The 17255-nt window shown below is 35.6% G+C and overlaps 1 protein-coding gene across 4 annotated transcripts in view; it reads right to left on the reverse strand.

Annotated features, from left to right (window-relative positions):
- The window catches only part of DopEcR (G-protein coupled receptor DopEcR), a 73298-nt gene that overhangs the window by 4354 nt on the left and 51689 nt on the right, over positions 1–17255 (reverse strand). For 2 of the 4 annotated variants that reach the window (XM_073074145.1, XM_073074144.1), the window contains 3 exons: positions 6249–6349; positions 4110–4293; positions 2330–2586 (listed from right to left, as the gene is read on the reverse strand). In XM_073074145.1, coding sequence (XP_072930246.1) covers positions 2330–2586; positions 4110–4284 — 432 coding nt within the window. In that variant the 5' untranslated portion in view covers positions 4285–4293; positions 6249–6349. Of the gene's footprint in view, positions 1–2329; positions 2587–4109; positions 4294–6248; positions 6350–9857; positions 10371–17255 lie in introns of those variants that run through there. The other 2 variants (XM_073074146.1, XM_073074143.1) reach the window with 2 other exon arrangements.

Here is a 17255-nt window from a genome sequence, read left to right on the forward strand (position 1 = left end):
GTGTAATTGACAATGGGAATACAGTATGCGGTGGTCGAATTTTAGATTTTTAGTATGAGTATAAGTAATAGTCTTTTGATTCAAATTTGGATGGGAGATAACTGAGTATTTTTCTCGATTAAACACATTAAGAAGAACACACACAAAGCAAATGCAAGTGAAGCAAATGTATGTTAGAAACACATTCAATGGGTCGATAATGTAACTAAAATAATAATTAACAATAATAAAAGAACTTATATGTATTTATTGACAAAATAATATGAACATTGAAAGAAACCATTGACTCAAAGGCCTAATTCTACTGACGTCAGAGTATGTTATATCTTGTTATTTTTTTATATATCTATGAGTGATTTCTGTCACTCATACAAACATATTTTTTCAGTAAAATAAACGGATGTCTATCATGACTAATAAAGTATCGGACTGCAGGTCAGGTCTTTTGATTTTATAAAGAAAGAGCTAAAATGTAGGCAATTTTGAGAAAAAATTACAGTGTTTCGACATAACACAATATAAATCTGTTAATAAAATGTTTACCTTAAACTTATGGAATACTTCATGTAAGATAAATTCGCAAGAGCTAGATCCGAATACAAGAACAGGACAGCAATATGTTAGTCTTTGCCAAAATAGGTGTGACAATGGTATACTCCTAGTTTCGTAGAATTTGGCCTTTACTCTCTATTATTAAATTGAAAGTAAGAACTGACAAATGTTATGAAAATGTAAACTTCATTTAAGTTCCATGCAATTTTGAATAAATTCCTAGTTTAATCCTCATGAGGATATTATGGTGTTTTATGTAAATGTGTTTCTAACTTTACCATTATATTTGCTGGCTCTCAATGATTTATAGTAGAAAAATGGCGACTACTGGACAAAAATAAAAGAAGAGGGTTTCGTGCGAATTGTTCACATATAATGTACACTGCCAATTGGATCACTGTTATCAGTACAATCATCAAGAACGGTTCATAAAGCCTTCCTTGTGATAACTAAATTTTGATTTATTATTATATTCTAAAAAGTAATTTAGGCAACATAAGTTGCATTTTCAAGATTAGTAGGAGTTAGAATTAATAAGTTTCCAAATTTTTTATAAATTTGCTTCACAAAAACTAAATCACTAAATGACGATACTTTTTAATTTTGTATTTGAATCCTAAAATAAAATAAAGCAAAATAGCATATAATTAAAATATATACAATAAATATTCTAGAATCTTGAACAAATAATCCATGTAATGATCAAAGTCTAAACTAGCATTAAAACTGAAATACTATATGGTTCATGTCTCTTTGGTTCTAGAGACCCGTTCCCGGCAGTGGGACGTATGTATGTAGAGTATTATATGGAATGGGAGTCTGGCAGTGAACATTCGGCAAACACTAACAAGCACACAGAAAAAAATATTTACCGTTTACAGGAACAGAGTGATTCAAAACTCGAATTTGTAAACATATGTTGACAGTCTTATGTCAAAGGAAATGAAAATTTTCAACTAGTTTGATTAGTGTCATTTATTGGATTGATTTTAATTTAAGATTTATAAATAAAAAATCTTAATGGATCATTTCAAAACTAAATCAGGTTGTTTTTATTTTGCTTAATGGCAGGTAATATTTGGTTTCAGCTTTTATGTTAGTTGTTTGCAGTTATAATTTGAAAAAATCGATAAGAAATTGATCCAACCGAATCGGTATATGTGACAAATTTCGTTAATGTGGCATAATGATGTTCCTTAGTAATGTTTTTTCTTAAGTATTCGGAACTCTTTAAAATGTTTTGGCACATCCTATATTTTTTGTTTTTTATCACATTTTTATTACTTAGACCTGTATGTGTGTTTTTATCTGGGTATATAACGGTATCTTTGAACTCGATTTGCACCCACTTTGACCGGTCAAAACAATTTTGTCTCATTGTCCTCATCAGGATCGTCGTTATTAACGATTTCCTTCTTCGGTTTTGGCGTGTTTTTTAGTTTTATTTTTCACTTTATTTTTTAACTGATTTATTTACTGATGTATATAAATCCATTTTATCTTATGTTTGGATAAATATCGATGATGTATTAAGACGTCTCGTTTTACAAAATTCTTAATCATGGTGACTAATTAGATTTTTAGAATACCGAAATCGTATGTCTCAGTATAAATGAAACTTTTCTAGTGAAAAAATCAAACCTTTGAACAAAGAGTTTTAAACCAATTAAGGACCGAATAAAAACATTTGAATCACTCAGTCAAATCAGAGGAGCCAGCCAGTTGCAAACACAGTCGGTGGAGGCACATAGAGAAGATATAGAAAAAAGATATCTACCGTCAGACTAACCGTCTCATATCTAAGCGGTTTCCGGACGGCTAAGTATCGGTCTACGGAGATCCACATGAAGGTGTAAACCGAGACCGACCACAGGGTCACCTCGACGTAGCCAGCGAGGCGACACATGAGGTCTCCGAACATCCATTTGCCAGTTATAGCCGGGTACACTGATAGTGGTACAACGAAGATCCCGCATAGTAAATCAGCCACGGCCAGCGATAGTAGATAGTAGTTGATCACTTCGTTCGACAGCCCTGAAATTCGGGAAATGATGTAGCATACCGCCTACAAACACGATTTATCTATAACTAATAGTTTTTCATTTAATTTGATATAATTTTATTTGTTATGAATATTGTTTCATTTACTTTGAATATTGTTTCCTTTATTATGAATATTTTTATATATGTTCATATAATTTTTGCTCATATCGTTTTATCTAATCATCAATCTTTTATTATTCTTTGCTGGGCACGGGTTTTCTCTCAGAATGAGGATTAATGTTATAGTCCTCATATTGGTCAATTTCACGAATTTGTTTTAAAGAACTCTCAGTGAGTTAGGTGTAGATTTCCTCATGTTATGTTTTCCTTCACCGTTACAGATAGTGACCATTAATTTTTATCACATTACTTTGAAAAGTCAGAGTGATTAGTAAGTTGCTGTGATCATTAACTAATAGTAAACTGTTTTTATTTCTTTGGTTATTGACGTCACGGAAACCTTACAAATTCTTAGATTTCTGATGGCTTCGGGATCGAAAGTGATATAATTATAGCGATTGACAACTCCATTGTATTGTACAACCTATTTTAATAAACGTTTTGTATTAAAAAAACTTAAATAACCTATCAAAATCATAATGTTAAGTTAATTTTGGTTTGAATTAGAAAAAAAGTTCAGCAGAAAGAAAAAGGATTTAAATAGATGCCTAATTCAGTCAGTTAATTCCGTTCCATAATAAGTAAAGTTTTTTGAATAATAATGAAATGATTACACTTTAAACAATTGTATTTCTCTGTAAATAAACACAAACATATATATAAATATGTGAAATTTACTCATGCTACGCCGACTGCTACGTAACCACCGTCACACCTATTTCGGCCGTATAACAACAGTGCTTGGATAGGTAACTGAGAGGTATGAAAAGCAAACACACGATACATTCCAATTTAGTCCTCATGTGAATTTTGTTTACTAGCGACACCTACACTACAGTTACAGTTCATCTACATCTTGCTAATCATTATATGATTTTAGACTAAAACTATCGCGGAATTGAGACATTTTATTATGTAACTGGTTGCTAATCATTGTTTGCTAATGGATGAAAAGTATTTGACTTATTTCCAAAATTAACTATCAAAGAAAAGTACTAATATAATTACTATTAATACGATTACAAACCTAAATCTAGGCATTATTATTCGTGTGTGACTAACTGTCTGTAGTTCACAAAATGTAATTATTGTACATTTAACAATTGAACTGGTTTAAAGAATATTGAGTGAAAAAATAATAAAATCTACTTTATGTACAATTACTATTCTAATTTAATTTATTTTCTTGATTGTTTTTAATCATATTCTGTCTAGAATAGTCTAGGTGGATTACAAAAAATAACTACTAAATCTTGACTTAATATTTGATGTATAGTTTCTAAACTATGATAAAAGGAGGACGTACCCACACGCAACTTGGGGAATTAGAAAAAAAAATCCTAGAGCACAGATTTTGTAAAATAAGATTTCGGATAAAAATAGCAGGTACAAACCTTTGAAGTTCAGGAATGCAGCGATGATGAGAAGATTGGAGACGACGATGGCGATACCCATGACTGCTATGATGGCGGCTTGTGTGAGTGACTCGAAAGTCGCCAGGGGGCTGTCCGCCACACTGACCTCGCCCGACCCTGCCGCGTTCCTCGAATTGAGCAGCCGCGCCGGCATCTCAGGGCCCTGGAAGGGACGACACTATTAGCGCAAGTCACGCAAACCCGACGTGAGACACGGATGAAGCCCTACTATTTAGTGTTTGATGTGAATAGAACACCGCGTCCACGATATTACCGCACCTACTGCCTCTGCCGTTTGGGAAATATATTTAAACTTTTATACAATAAAATTTAACTATTGGTTGCGATATAATTTTATTTTCTTTGAAAATATAGGCTAATAAATTATTATTTTTAACGATTTTTTTAAATTATTAAATTGAAAATTACGATCTTTAGTTTGGATTGTATATAGGTATCTACTTGTTTTTTTATTCTTGTGATGATAAATTAATGACAAATATTTTGTATTGTATTTGCATATGTCAAATATCATACATTTATGACTTAGTACTTATATTCAAATTTGCTTATGTTTGGACATCGAACTCTGGATTCCTTAAGCATCAGATCAGTAGGTATGTAGGCATTATGCGTCAGAATTATAATATATGAGAGAAGTGTACATATAAATCACAATATTAAATTGTAGTTCATATTCTTTATGTGCAAATAAGATTTATATTCCATTATTATTTGTAACACGTGAAGTTAACTTAATGCTGGTAAATCCTACAATTGCTCACTTGTCTTTCTCATAAACTCTTTTGCATAAGAAGCTTAAATATAAATCCCTTGTATGTTCAACCGAGAATTTTCTTACTTAAGTACTTATCTACAAAGTGAGTTCACATACAGAGTTTCATAAAGATTTTTAAAAGGAAATATTTTTAATGTTAATGACTTATTATTTCATTATCCATCCAAAAGGTTTATTTTTTTCAGTTTTCGTGACTAATTGTGTTAGTTTCCTGCGGTTTTTAAAGTTTATTTTCTCAAGATGTTCTTTGAAAATTATATTATAATAAGCGAATCGACTTGTATTTTTTTACATTTTTGATTTACTCGATATTTATTAAATTCAAATTATTATTATTGTAAAGACATTCACAAATTCATAATGCTACACGTTAAAACTTCTCATATAACAGGCTTATGTTGCGTGATAATTATCGTCTATATACAGACCAACTAAGCCTTTAAGCCACAAAGTTTGAAGGTCGCAGGGGCTTATCTCACGGAACTCCCTGTGTTCTAATCGTATGTAACACGGATATATTTAATAGGCATCTGTTATGAATAAAATATAACAACAAATTGTCTGGTTTCGTTTTAAAATGTTTTTCGCTTTTAAATTTACTATTTAAATTATTAAAAATTACGATGCCGACTATTAAAAATCTTTTTTATATTTTTTGTCCGTGTGTAAAAAATGGGTGCTGCGTATGTTTATAAAATATTATAATATATGCTGTACAGTAGATAAAATTAAGTATTATTCTTATCATTTGAAGTTGTAGACCTTCACCTTAAATTGATTTTTCCGTCTTAATTGAGTTTTATCAGAAGTTGGATTAGATGCAATTCTTCTTGTTACGTATCTCTGCCTTATTATATCCATCAAACTAGAACACATCATTGCAATATTTCTATGTGAGGTGCTGCATGAAGAGTCCAAAGTTATTGACAAGAATACCTTTGTCCGTGGATATTAAAGCCAACCTTCTCGATGTCTCAAAGGTAGTAAATGCATGGTGAAGCATGCATGGTTGAAGGGGGTAGAAGCCTTTGCAGTTCAACTCCGGCGGCGCCACTGCCACACCTATTTTCGCTGCTGTGTTCTGTTTCGAATGGTGTGGTGAGGGAGAAATACATTTCCAAGGTGTTCCAACTTAGTCCTCAGGAATAGTGGGCGCATTTGTGGCTGACCTCCGGAAGGAATGTCGTATGCTATCTGGGGTTGATTACAGATGTCCATGGGCGGCAGTAGTCACTTACCATCAGGTGGATTGCAACCTCGTCTGCTACTCTTGTTTTATAAAAAAGTCTCAAAAGTAGTGGATGGATGGTGAGGCTTACCTTTCTGGTGTCGTCTCGCTGCTCCCGGGCCCCGCGTGTCGCCAGTCACTTCTTAATGAAGGGCTCGAAGAACCATTCTGTTCCGCGTCTTCGGTTAGATCCTGGTTAAAAGGGACGGTATTGTTAATATTTGAAAATTACATCCATTTTAATCTATGTCTACTTGGCTATTAGTATTAGGTAAGGTCAAAGAATTGGCAGAATTCGGTATTTTTTTTATTGTATTGTATCCTCTTTAATGTAATGAAAAAAAAATGTAACTTATTATAATTGCTTGTATACTGAAGTTACATTTGAAAAAATATGTAACTCATTAATTTATTTTACATTATTGAGTTATTCAAATGGAAATATGTAATTGTTTTCGGATATTATTAAATAATGTATGAGAATAATCATTAAATTGTATGATATTAGGCGCTTAAATTATTTTATTTTAATATGCTTAAGTAAGTAAAAGTTTTGTAATGTCAATCATTGTACTAAGTGCATAACTGCGTATGCGCATGTTTCATTTGCACTATAATTGAATCTCAAACATGTATTATTAAATTGTATGATATCAGGCGCTTAAAATATTTTATTTTAATAGGCTTAATTAAGGTTTTGTAATGTCTATGATTGTACTAAGTGCATAACTGCGTATGCGCTTGTTTCACTTGCACTACAATAGAATCTCAAACATGTATACGCCATATACACCTGTATCTCCCTTAGAATAAAGTGTAAGCAAAGACAAATGGACTACATGCTCGCTTGATACTTCTATGATTTGAGAAGTGACTTAATTTAGGGACAACATTTTTTTTTTTATTTTAATAGAGGCAATTATGGTCGTAATAAGATATATATGGAATAAAACTTAAAATCGATTTGAATTATTTTGTATATCTTAAAGGATCCAAGTTAAGTATTTATAAAGGGTACAAAGTTGCCTTAAAAATACAAATTGTATTTTAAAATTCAATTCACGATTGTGTCAAATTACGATCGGCCGGAATAAAAAAAACGAACGCATTTTTTCCCATTCCAAACCGCGTAAGCGTTGGTTACTTGTCGCAGCCACGCGTAGAGTTTCGTAGCGTCGTAGCAGCGTAACGTGCTACGGAAAAGTTACAAGTACACTGCCGTATCCCCTTTTGATCATTTAATAATACAACATCAAGGTACATACATGTTTTATTGTATAAATACGTTGAATTCAAAATAAATATGATTCATGTCAGTACATGCTTTTATTAAATATATATTAATTTATCATATTTTTTTAAATATTGATTAATTTTTATAATATTTCCATATCATAAATTTTTTCACAGTAAAAATTGTGTAAAAATGAGCAATATAAAAAACAACTCGTTTATGATATGTGTTGTCTATTCAGGCTGCCATCTTTAAACCGGAGTGTATCAGTCAGTCAGTTAGTTAGTATAGTAGGTAATGGTTTCGTACTTCTTGAAAATTTATGTCTCAGCTTCGATTTTTTTCATTAAACTATTACCATAATACATTTTAGTTCTTAAAATTTCAACATGCTTGGATGTGTACTTCAATCGAAGTCAGTCGAAAGTTAAAGTTAAATTAATAATCGGAAAATAAAAAAATATTACATTATAAATAATTAAAAAAAAATCAAAGTACAAGAAACTAAAATAAAAATTGCAGCTTAAATGACCTTTTTCGATATACATGATGACGGATTTTAATTTATTTAAATGATTGCTTAGTATTGAGACAAATGTATATTAGAAAAGTTAGAGTAGGAAATATAGACTTATTTATTTTTAATTTGCAGCTTTAAAATAAGTGTACATGTGAAATTGCAGATTCTTACCCATTTTCAAAATTTTAATTTTTCAATATATTTTTTGTGTTAAGTCAATTAATTTATTTTGTTTATTTTCAGATAAAAATAATTTCCATTTAATAAACAATGATTTCCTTATCGAAACGCACTCACTTCAATATTATTATTATTAATTCAAGATTTTACACACATGAATATTATGCATATGAAAAAGGAACTATGTATAACCTCCTTTTTTGAACTTGGTGAACACAAGAACAGAAGAAAATAAAACAGTAGCACATATTGGAGGAGAAGAAGAAATAAGAAAGCTGACTGGGTAAAATTCGCATTTAAAGAAGAAAACCTTTCGCATTATAAAATACCTGTATATTTTATTTGAGTTTTACCAGTTTTTATTTCATAGATTCTCAATTCTGGTATTGATTGAAAATTTATCAATATATTCGAAAAATATTCTGACAAAATTCTAAAATTTTCAATCGCAAGAGTATCTTCAATTGCTGTGACGGCATTCGGGACTTTCGCCATTTTCTCAGAGCATGGCAGCGATTTAATTTATATTTTGTGCTTATGCAATGCGCTTTGCCGCTATATTATAGGCATAGCATTATGGGCTCGCAGCTTGAAATTGTATGCGAAGACCAGCAAAAGTTGCTAATGAAAATCACTTAGGCGACAACAACATTTTATTTTGCAGAGCTTATGTAACGTGGAAACATGCCCAATAGGGCGATATTATCAACTCGTGATACGAGCAAGGAAGAAACAATCAATGTAGCAGTCAGCATGTAAATACAGTCAGCAGATGCGCATGGCTACAGCTTTATAAAAATGCAAAATTTCTTACACATTTGTAAAATCAAACGCAAAACAATGCACACGCTAACGCCAGCAAACAAATATGAAGTAAAGATCACAATGCAAGACATAAACACATATAAAAAAAAGAATAAAATTAATTATAAACAAGTCAAGTATATGGATATAATTCAAGTATAAGTATTACTGTTTCAGCTTCTTCCGTCAAGAAACTATTGCGCGTTATAGAGCGTTTCGCCGGATCAACTTTATCATCAGAGTGCATCTAAAGATATTGAAAGAAGAATCCAAAATAGATTGTCATTAGGGAATTATTTTAAATCTTGAAATTTATTTTCCATATTTTTATATCAATCATAATTTATATTAATTAATATAATTCCCGTTTGAATTAAATTTTCAATTCAATGGGTTCAAGTACTATAAAGTATGAATTTTAAAGAAAATATTTATAACCGGAAGATGTTTATATGAACCGTGTATGTTTTTCTAAGTTTTTGTAAGTGACCACAATCCATTTTAATTGTTTTGGATTATCGGCCGCACGAAATTCGATTACTGAGAGAGAAATTCGATTACATAACAATTAAATTCCAGGATAATAACAATATGAAATAAAAAAGTTCTTGTTAAATTGTTGCTGCATTAAAATTAACTAAAAAAAAATTTAAACTAAAAAATCAAAAATAATAAGATATGAAATAATTGTAAAAAAAGTTACAAGTTTATCGTTAAAATTATGAGCAAAATCTCAGAGAACATGCATCGGAGAACCTTAGAGATCTAAGTAAAAAAAACATGTAAGACATCTAAGTAAAAAAAAAAATAACCCCACATAAAAATGTCTATTTCTTTCTGTTGGTCTTTTATAAAATAAGACAGATTAAAACACACTCAAGTTATGTCGGCAGACGGCAGCTGAATCTAAAAAAAGATTTACATACAAAAAATATTTAGTCATATATAAAATTAAGTCTTACCGCTCCTTCCTTTTGTTGGCTGTTCCTGATTGGATGCGTTGACTGGAATCACGTCGGGTTGAACTCCGGGTTGCATGAGCGGAACAGACTGATTGGACGACTCATCTTCCGAGGATGTCCCAGCTTCCGTGGGCGACTCAGCTTCCGTGGATGTCACAGCTTCCGTGGGCGACTCAGCTTCCGAGGGCGACACAGCTCCGGTAGGAGAAGCAGGTTGAGTGGGTGACTCAGATCGCGTGGGTGAGCCTGCCTCGCCTCCATCTTGTTCGACTTCCTGTTTAATGTCATTTCCATTTTCAGAATCTACTTCAGAGGCCAGTTTCGCGCATGCGGCATTCGTGGCTTCAGCCATTTCAGATTGCGCTTCCAATTCTCTTTGTTCGTCCTGAGCAGCCTTTCGCATCACGTATTTCAAAAAAATGTATCAAAAAGTCACTTTAGAAAACACTTCACTACATAAAACTATCACAGTTTATATTTTTATAAAATAGTGTAAAGTCACTTTTCAAAAAATTTAAGTCACTATAAATTCATTTCGGTATCAATATATTTGAGCAAGTCTGCTTTCTGTAAGAGTTAAATTCAGAATGAGCCCTGCGCCCCGCAGTTCTAGGATACCTAGGGTGGCGCGCGTCCCCCCCTCGCTCCGCAATGCGGATATCGCCCCTCGCGCATCCCACTACCCCACGTCCGCAGTGTGCCTGGGAATAGCCTTGGCCTGCGCAATAAATCATGTATTGATCCGCGCACCGTTCTAGGACTTTCTTTGTTCTAGAACAACTACCTACAATCTACCCTGCCTACAAAAACCTTAACGTATCCTACGTATTACGAAAGATTCGCAGCCATTTTGTGAAAAGATGCGCACTGAGACATTTTGTTGTATCTGCCTGCGCATTATTCTCGAGATTTCTTTGTTTGGAACAGTACACTCCATGTAAATTTGAGAAAATCACTAAACACAAGTCACAATACTTTTTAGATAAAACGACCATGATATCAGTCAGCAAAAATCCATATCCTCATAGAGGATACGACCGTATCTCGCGAGAGTTAACAATAAACTGAGCTCAGGTCCCGACGCCCGGCGGAACCTCACCCCGCGCACTCCCGCCCCTCTACCCCTATCGATCCTTCCAGCACGCCTACGTATTGCGAAAGGTCAAAGGCTAGTCTGGGTACAGTTGCGCAGTGAATTATTTTGTTGTGTCTTACTGCGCACCGGTCTCTTTGTTTGAAGTAATATACTAAATTTTTAATATACGAATATAATTCAAAAAGTAACAATATTTTCTAAGATTGACAATACTTTTAAGAGAGGAAATATATTATTGCACTTTAACTTGCAGATCAATATTAAAATATCACTTAGCAAAAATCTATATCCTAATACGGAGGATACGACCGTATCTCGCGAGAGTTAACAATAAATTGAGCTCAGGTCTCGACGCCCGGCGGAACCTCACCCCGCGCACTCCCGCCCCTCTACCCCTATCCCTCCTTCCAGCACACCTACGTATTACGAAAGGTCAAAGGCTAGTCTGGGTACAGTTGCGCAGTGAATTATTTTGTTGTGCCTTACTGCGCACCGGTCTCTTTGTTTGAAGTAATATACAAATATAATTCAAAAAGTAACAATATTTTGTAAGATTGACAATATTTTTAACAGAGGAAATATATTCTTGCACTTTAACTTGCAGATCAATATTAAAATATCACTTAGCACAAATCTATATCCTAATACGCAGGACACGACCGTATGTCGCGAGAGTTAACAATGAACTGAGCTCAGGTCCCGACGCCCGGCGGAACCTCACCCCGCGCACTCCCGCCCCTCTACCCCTATCCCTCCTTCCAGCACACCTATGTATTACGAAAGGTCAAAGGCTAGTCTGGGTACAGTTGCGCAGTGAATTATTTTGCTGTGCCTTACTGCGCACCGGTCTCTTTGTTTGAAGTAATATACGAATATAATTCAAAAAGTAACAATATTTTGTAAGATTGACAATATTTTTAACAGAGGAAATATATTATTGCACTTTAACTTGCAGATCAATATTAAAATATCACTTAGCACAAATCTATATCCTAATACGCAGGACACGACCGTATCTCGCGAGAGTTAATAATAAACTGAGCTCAAGTTCCGACGCCCGGCGGAACCTCACCCCCCGCGGTCGCCTACCCACTTCTCCAAAACACCTACGTATTGCGTCAAATCAGAATCGATTCTCCCGCCCCTCTCCCCCGCCCGCCTTAGTATTGCAACAGGTCGGCAGCCATTTTGTGTACAAATGTGCCATGAGCTATTTGGTAGTATCTTTCTGCGCATCGTTCTCGAACTCTCTTTTATGAAGATACATAATCAATTTCTTATTTGTGAATAAAATTCAACAGTTTGCAAACGTTTCTTAGCACCAATATAAGTTTTATGTGGCATACACTAATTCAATTCCACTAGCAAATCAATATTTAAATATCACTTTGTAAAATCCAAATTTTGCTGAGGGCACACGACGGTGTCACGCGAAAGTTAAAACTAAACTGATCTTTGGTTCCAATCACCAGGCTGACTACCAACCCACAAACTCCCACCATCTCCCACCCCCTCCTCGAGGACACCTACGTATTGCGATAGGTCGGAAGCCATTTTCTGAATACATGCGCAGTGAGTCAATTTGTTTTACATGTCTGCGCATCAATCTCGACCTTTCTTTGTTTGGAGCAATATGCTCAAAATAAAGCTCAAATACTCAATAAACACTAATCACAATCCCTTTTAGAAGATACGACTTCATCACACTGATTTCACCACATAAAACAAAAATTATTATAATATCCTTTTCAGAGGACACGACCGTATCTCGCAAGAGTTAACAATAAACTGAGCTCAAGTCCCGACGCCCGGCGGAACCTCACCCCGCGCACTCCCGCCCCTCTACCCCTATCGATCCTTCCAGCACACCTACGTATCGCGAAAGGTACAAGGCTAGTCTGGGTACAGTTGCGCAGTGAATTATTTTGTTGTGTCTTACTGCGCCCCGGTCTCTTTTTTTGAAGTAATATACTAAATTCTTAATATACGAATATAATTCAAAAAGTAACAATATTTTCTAAGATTGACAATATTTTTAAGAGAGGAAATATATTATTGCACTTTAACTTGCAGATCAATATTAAAATATCACTTAGCAAAAATCTATATCCTAATACGGAGGATACGACCGTATCTCGCGAGAGTTAACAATAAACTGAGCTCAGGTACCGACGCCCGGCGGAACCTCACCCCGCGCACTTCTACCCCTCTCACTATACCCCCGCCCTAGCCCTCTCTAAGCCCCGCTTTCCCCCTGCCCCTTCTTCCAGCACACCTACGTATTGCGAAAGGTCAAAGGTACATCTGTATAGTTGCGCAATGAATTATTTTGTTGTGTCTGCCAGCGCACACTTGTAAATCTCTTTGTTTCAAGAATTATAATATAATCTACCTTAGAATCCACCGCATCCTCAAGGATACCTACGTATTGCGATGAGTCGGCCGCCATTTTGTGAAAAGATGCGCAGTGAGCCAATTTGTTTTAAATGTCCACGCATAAATCTCGACCTTTCTTTGTTTGGAGACATATACTCAAAATAAAGTTCAAACACTCAATAAACGCTAATCACAATCCCTTTTAGAAGATACGACTTCATCACGCTGATTTCACCACATAAAACAAAAATTATTATAATATCCTTTTCAGAGGACACGACCGTATCTCGCGAGAGTTAACAATAAACTGAGCTCAAGTCCCGACGCCCGGCGGAACCTCACCCCGCGCACTCCCGCCCCTCTACCCCTATCGATCCTTCCAGCACACCTACGTATTACCAAAGGTCAAAGGCTAGTCTGGGTACAGTTGCGCAGTGAATTATTTTGTTGTGTCTTACTGCGCACCGGTCTCTTTGTTTGAAGTAATATACTAAATTCTTAATATACGAATATAATTCAAAAAGTAACAACATTTTCTAAGATCGACAATATTTTTAAGAGAGGAAATATATTATTGCACTTTAACTTGCAGATCAATATTAAAATATCACTTAGCAAAAATCTATATCCTAATACGGAGGATACGACCGTATCTCGCGAGAACCTCACCTCGCGCACTCCCGCCCCTCTCACTATTACCCCCGCCCTAGCCCTCTCTGAGCCCGCTTTCCCCCTTCCCCTTCTTTCAGCACACCCACGTATTGCGAAAGGTCAAAGGTACATCTGTATAGCTGCGCAATGAATTATTTTGTTGTGTCTGCCTGCGCATAGTTGTAAAACTCTTTGTTTCAAGAATTATAATATATTATCTACCTGAGAATCCATCGCATCCTCAAGGTTACTTACGTATTGCGACGAGTCGGCCGCCATTTTGTGAAAAGATGCACAGTGAGCCAATTTGTTTTAAATGTCCACGCATCAATCTCGACCTTTCTTTGTTTGGAGCCATATGCTCAAAATCAAGTTCAAACACTCAATAAACACTAATCACAATCCGTTAAAGAACATAAAACTTTATCACATTGTTTTTACAACATAATATTAAAATCATTTTCAGAGGACACGACCGTATCTCGCGAGAGTTAATAATAAACTGAGCACAGGTTCCGACGCCCGGCGGAACCTTACGCCCCGCGGTCGCCTACCCCCTTCTCCAAAACACCTACGTATTGCGTCAAATCAGAATCGATTCTCCCGCCCCTCTACCCCCGCCCGGCTTAGTATTGCAAAAAATCGGCAGCCATTTTGTGTACAAATGTGCCATGAGCTATTTGGTAGTGTCTTTCTGCGCCTCGTTCTCGAACTCTCTTTTATGAAGAAATATAATTATTTGTGAATAAAATTCAACAGTTTGCAAACGTTACTTAGCACCAATATAAGTTTTATGTGGCATACCCTAATTCAATTTCACTAGCAGATCAATATTTAAATATAACTTTGTAAAATCCAAAATTTGCTGAGGGCACACGACGGTGTCACACAAAAGTTAAAACTAAACTGATCTTTGGTTCCAATCACCAGGCTGACTACCAACCCACAAACTCCCACCACCTCCCACCCCCTCCTCGAGGACACCTACGTATTGCGATAGGTCGGAGCCATTTTCTGAATACATGCGCAGTGAGCTAATTTGTTTTACATGGCTGCGCATCAATCTCGACCTTTCTTTGTTTGGAGCACTATGCTCAAAATCAAGTTCAAATACTCAATAAACACTAATGACAATCCCTTTTAGAAGATACGACTTTATCACACTGATTTCCCCACATAAAACAAAAATTATTATAATATCCTTTTCAGAGGACGCGACCGTATCTCGCGAGAGTCAACAATAAACTGAGCTCAAGTCCCGACGCCCGGCGGAACCTCACCCCGCGCACTCCCGCCCCTCTACCCCTATCGATCCTTCCAGCACCCCTACGTATTGCGAAAGGTCAAAGGCTTGTCTGGGGACAGTTGCGCAGTGAATTATTTTGTTGTGTCTTACTGCGCACCGGTCTCTTTGTTTGAAGTTATATACTAAATTCTTAATATACGAATATAATTAAAAAAGTAACAATATTTACTGAGATTCACAATATTTTAAGAGAGGAAATATATTATTGCACTTTAACTTGCAGATCAATACTTAAATATCACTTAGCTAAAATCTATGTCCTAATACGGAGGATACGACCGTATCTCGCGAGAGTTAACAATAAACTGAGCTCAGGTACAACGCCTGGCGGAACCTCACCCCGCGCACTTCTACCCCTCTCACTATACCCAGTCCCCCGCCCTAGCTCTCTCTAAGCCCCGCTTTCCCCCTACTCATTTTTCCAGCACGCCTACGTATTGGGAAAGGTCAAATGTACATCTGTATAGTTGAACAGTGAATTATTTTGTTGTATCTGCCTGCACACAACTCTCTTTGTTTGAAGAATTATAATATATTCTGTATTTGTGAATATAATTCAACCAGTCACAATCGTTATTAAGCACCAAAATTATTTTTTTGTTGCTTAATAATGCAGTTTCACTAGCAGGTCTATATTTAAATATCACTTTGCAAAATCATCATATTGCTGAGGGCACACAACGGTATCGCGCGAGAGTTAAAGCTAAACTGATCTTTGTTTCCAATCTCCAGGCGGATTACCAACCCACGCACTCCCACCTCCTACCACCCCGTCCTCGAGGACACCTACGTATTGCGACAGGTCGGCAGCCATTTTATGAATAGATGCGCAGAGAGCCATTTTGTTAATTGTCCGCGCATCAATCTCAAACTTCCTTTGTTTGGAACCAAACAATCAATAACCATTAATCATAATTCCTTTTAGAAGATACGACTTCATCACACTGTTTACACCACATAAAACAAGAATTAATATCATTTTCATAGGACACGACTGTATCTCGCGAGAGTTAATAATAAACCTCTACGCCAAAGAATTGCAACAGGTCGGCCATTTTGTGTACAAATGAGCAGTAAGCTACTTTGTAAATAGTATCAGCCTGCACATCGTTATTGAACTCTGTTTGTTTGGAGTCATATAGACAATTTTCAATATAGTAATATAATTCTACAACAAGTAAGATTTGTACTTAGTAGATAGTACTTAGTACCATGATATTATTTCTTGACAGGCAAAATATTTATACACTCCCAGTTACAGATCAATATTTAAAAAATAATTTTGCAAAAATTTAAGCCCTGCCTAGGGGACACAAGAGTTAGAACTAAACTAAGCTTTGGTATCGATACCCGTCAGACCACCACCCCGCGCACTCCCACCCCCTTCTCCACGACACCTACGTGTTGCGCCAGATCGGCACCCTGCGCACCCCCGCCTCTCTACCCCTGCCCCTATTTCCAGCACACCTACGTATTGCGAAAGGTCAAAGGTAATTCTATGTGCAGTTGCGCAGTGAAATATTTCGTATCTGTCTGCTTCAAGAAATAAAATCAAATCTTAATTTGAGAATCTTGAGAGAAAGATATTTAGAAAGCACCGAAATTATTTTTATGTGATGTAATATATAAATGAAATTTCACTAGTTGATAAATGTTTTATAACACTTCGCAAAATCAACATCTTGATGAGGACACAGACGGTGTCACGCGAGAGTTAAAACTAAACTAACCCTTGGTTCCAATTACCAGGCAGCCTACCAAACCTCACTCTCCCACCCCCTCCCACCCCGTCCTCGAGGACACCTACGTATTGCGGCAGGTCGGCAGCCATTTTGTGAAAAGATGCGCAGTGAGCAATTTTGTTTTAAATGTCTGCACATAAATCTCGACCTTTGTTTGGAGCCATATGCTCAAAATAAAGTTCAAACATTCAATAAACACTAATCACAATCAATTTTAGAAGATACGA

This window comes from Epargyreus clarus, unplaced genomic scaffold (assembly GCF_041222505.1).
Source record: "Epargyreus clarus isolate Ecla_fem2 unplaced genomic scaffold, WU_Ecla_fem_2.2 ptg000007l, whole genome shotgun sequence".
NCBI lineage: Eukaryota > Metazoa > Arthropoda > Insecta > Lepidoptera > Hesperiidae > Epargyreus > Epargyreus clarus.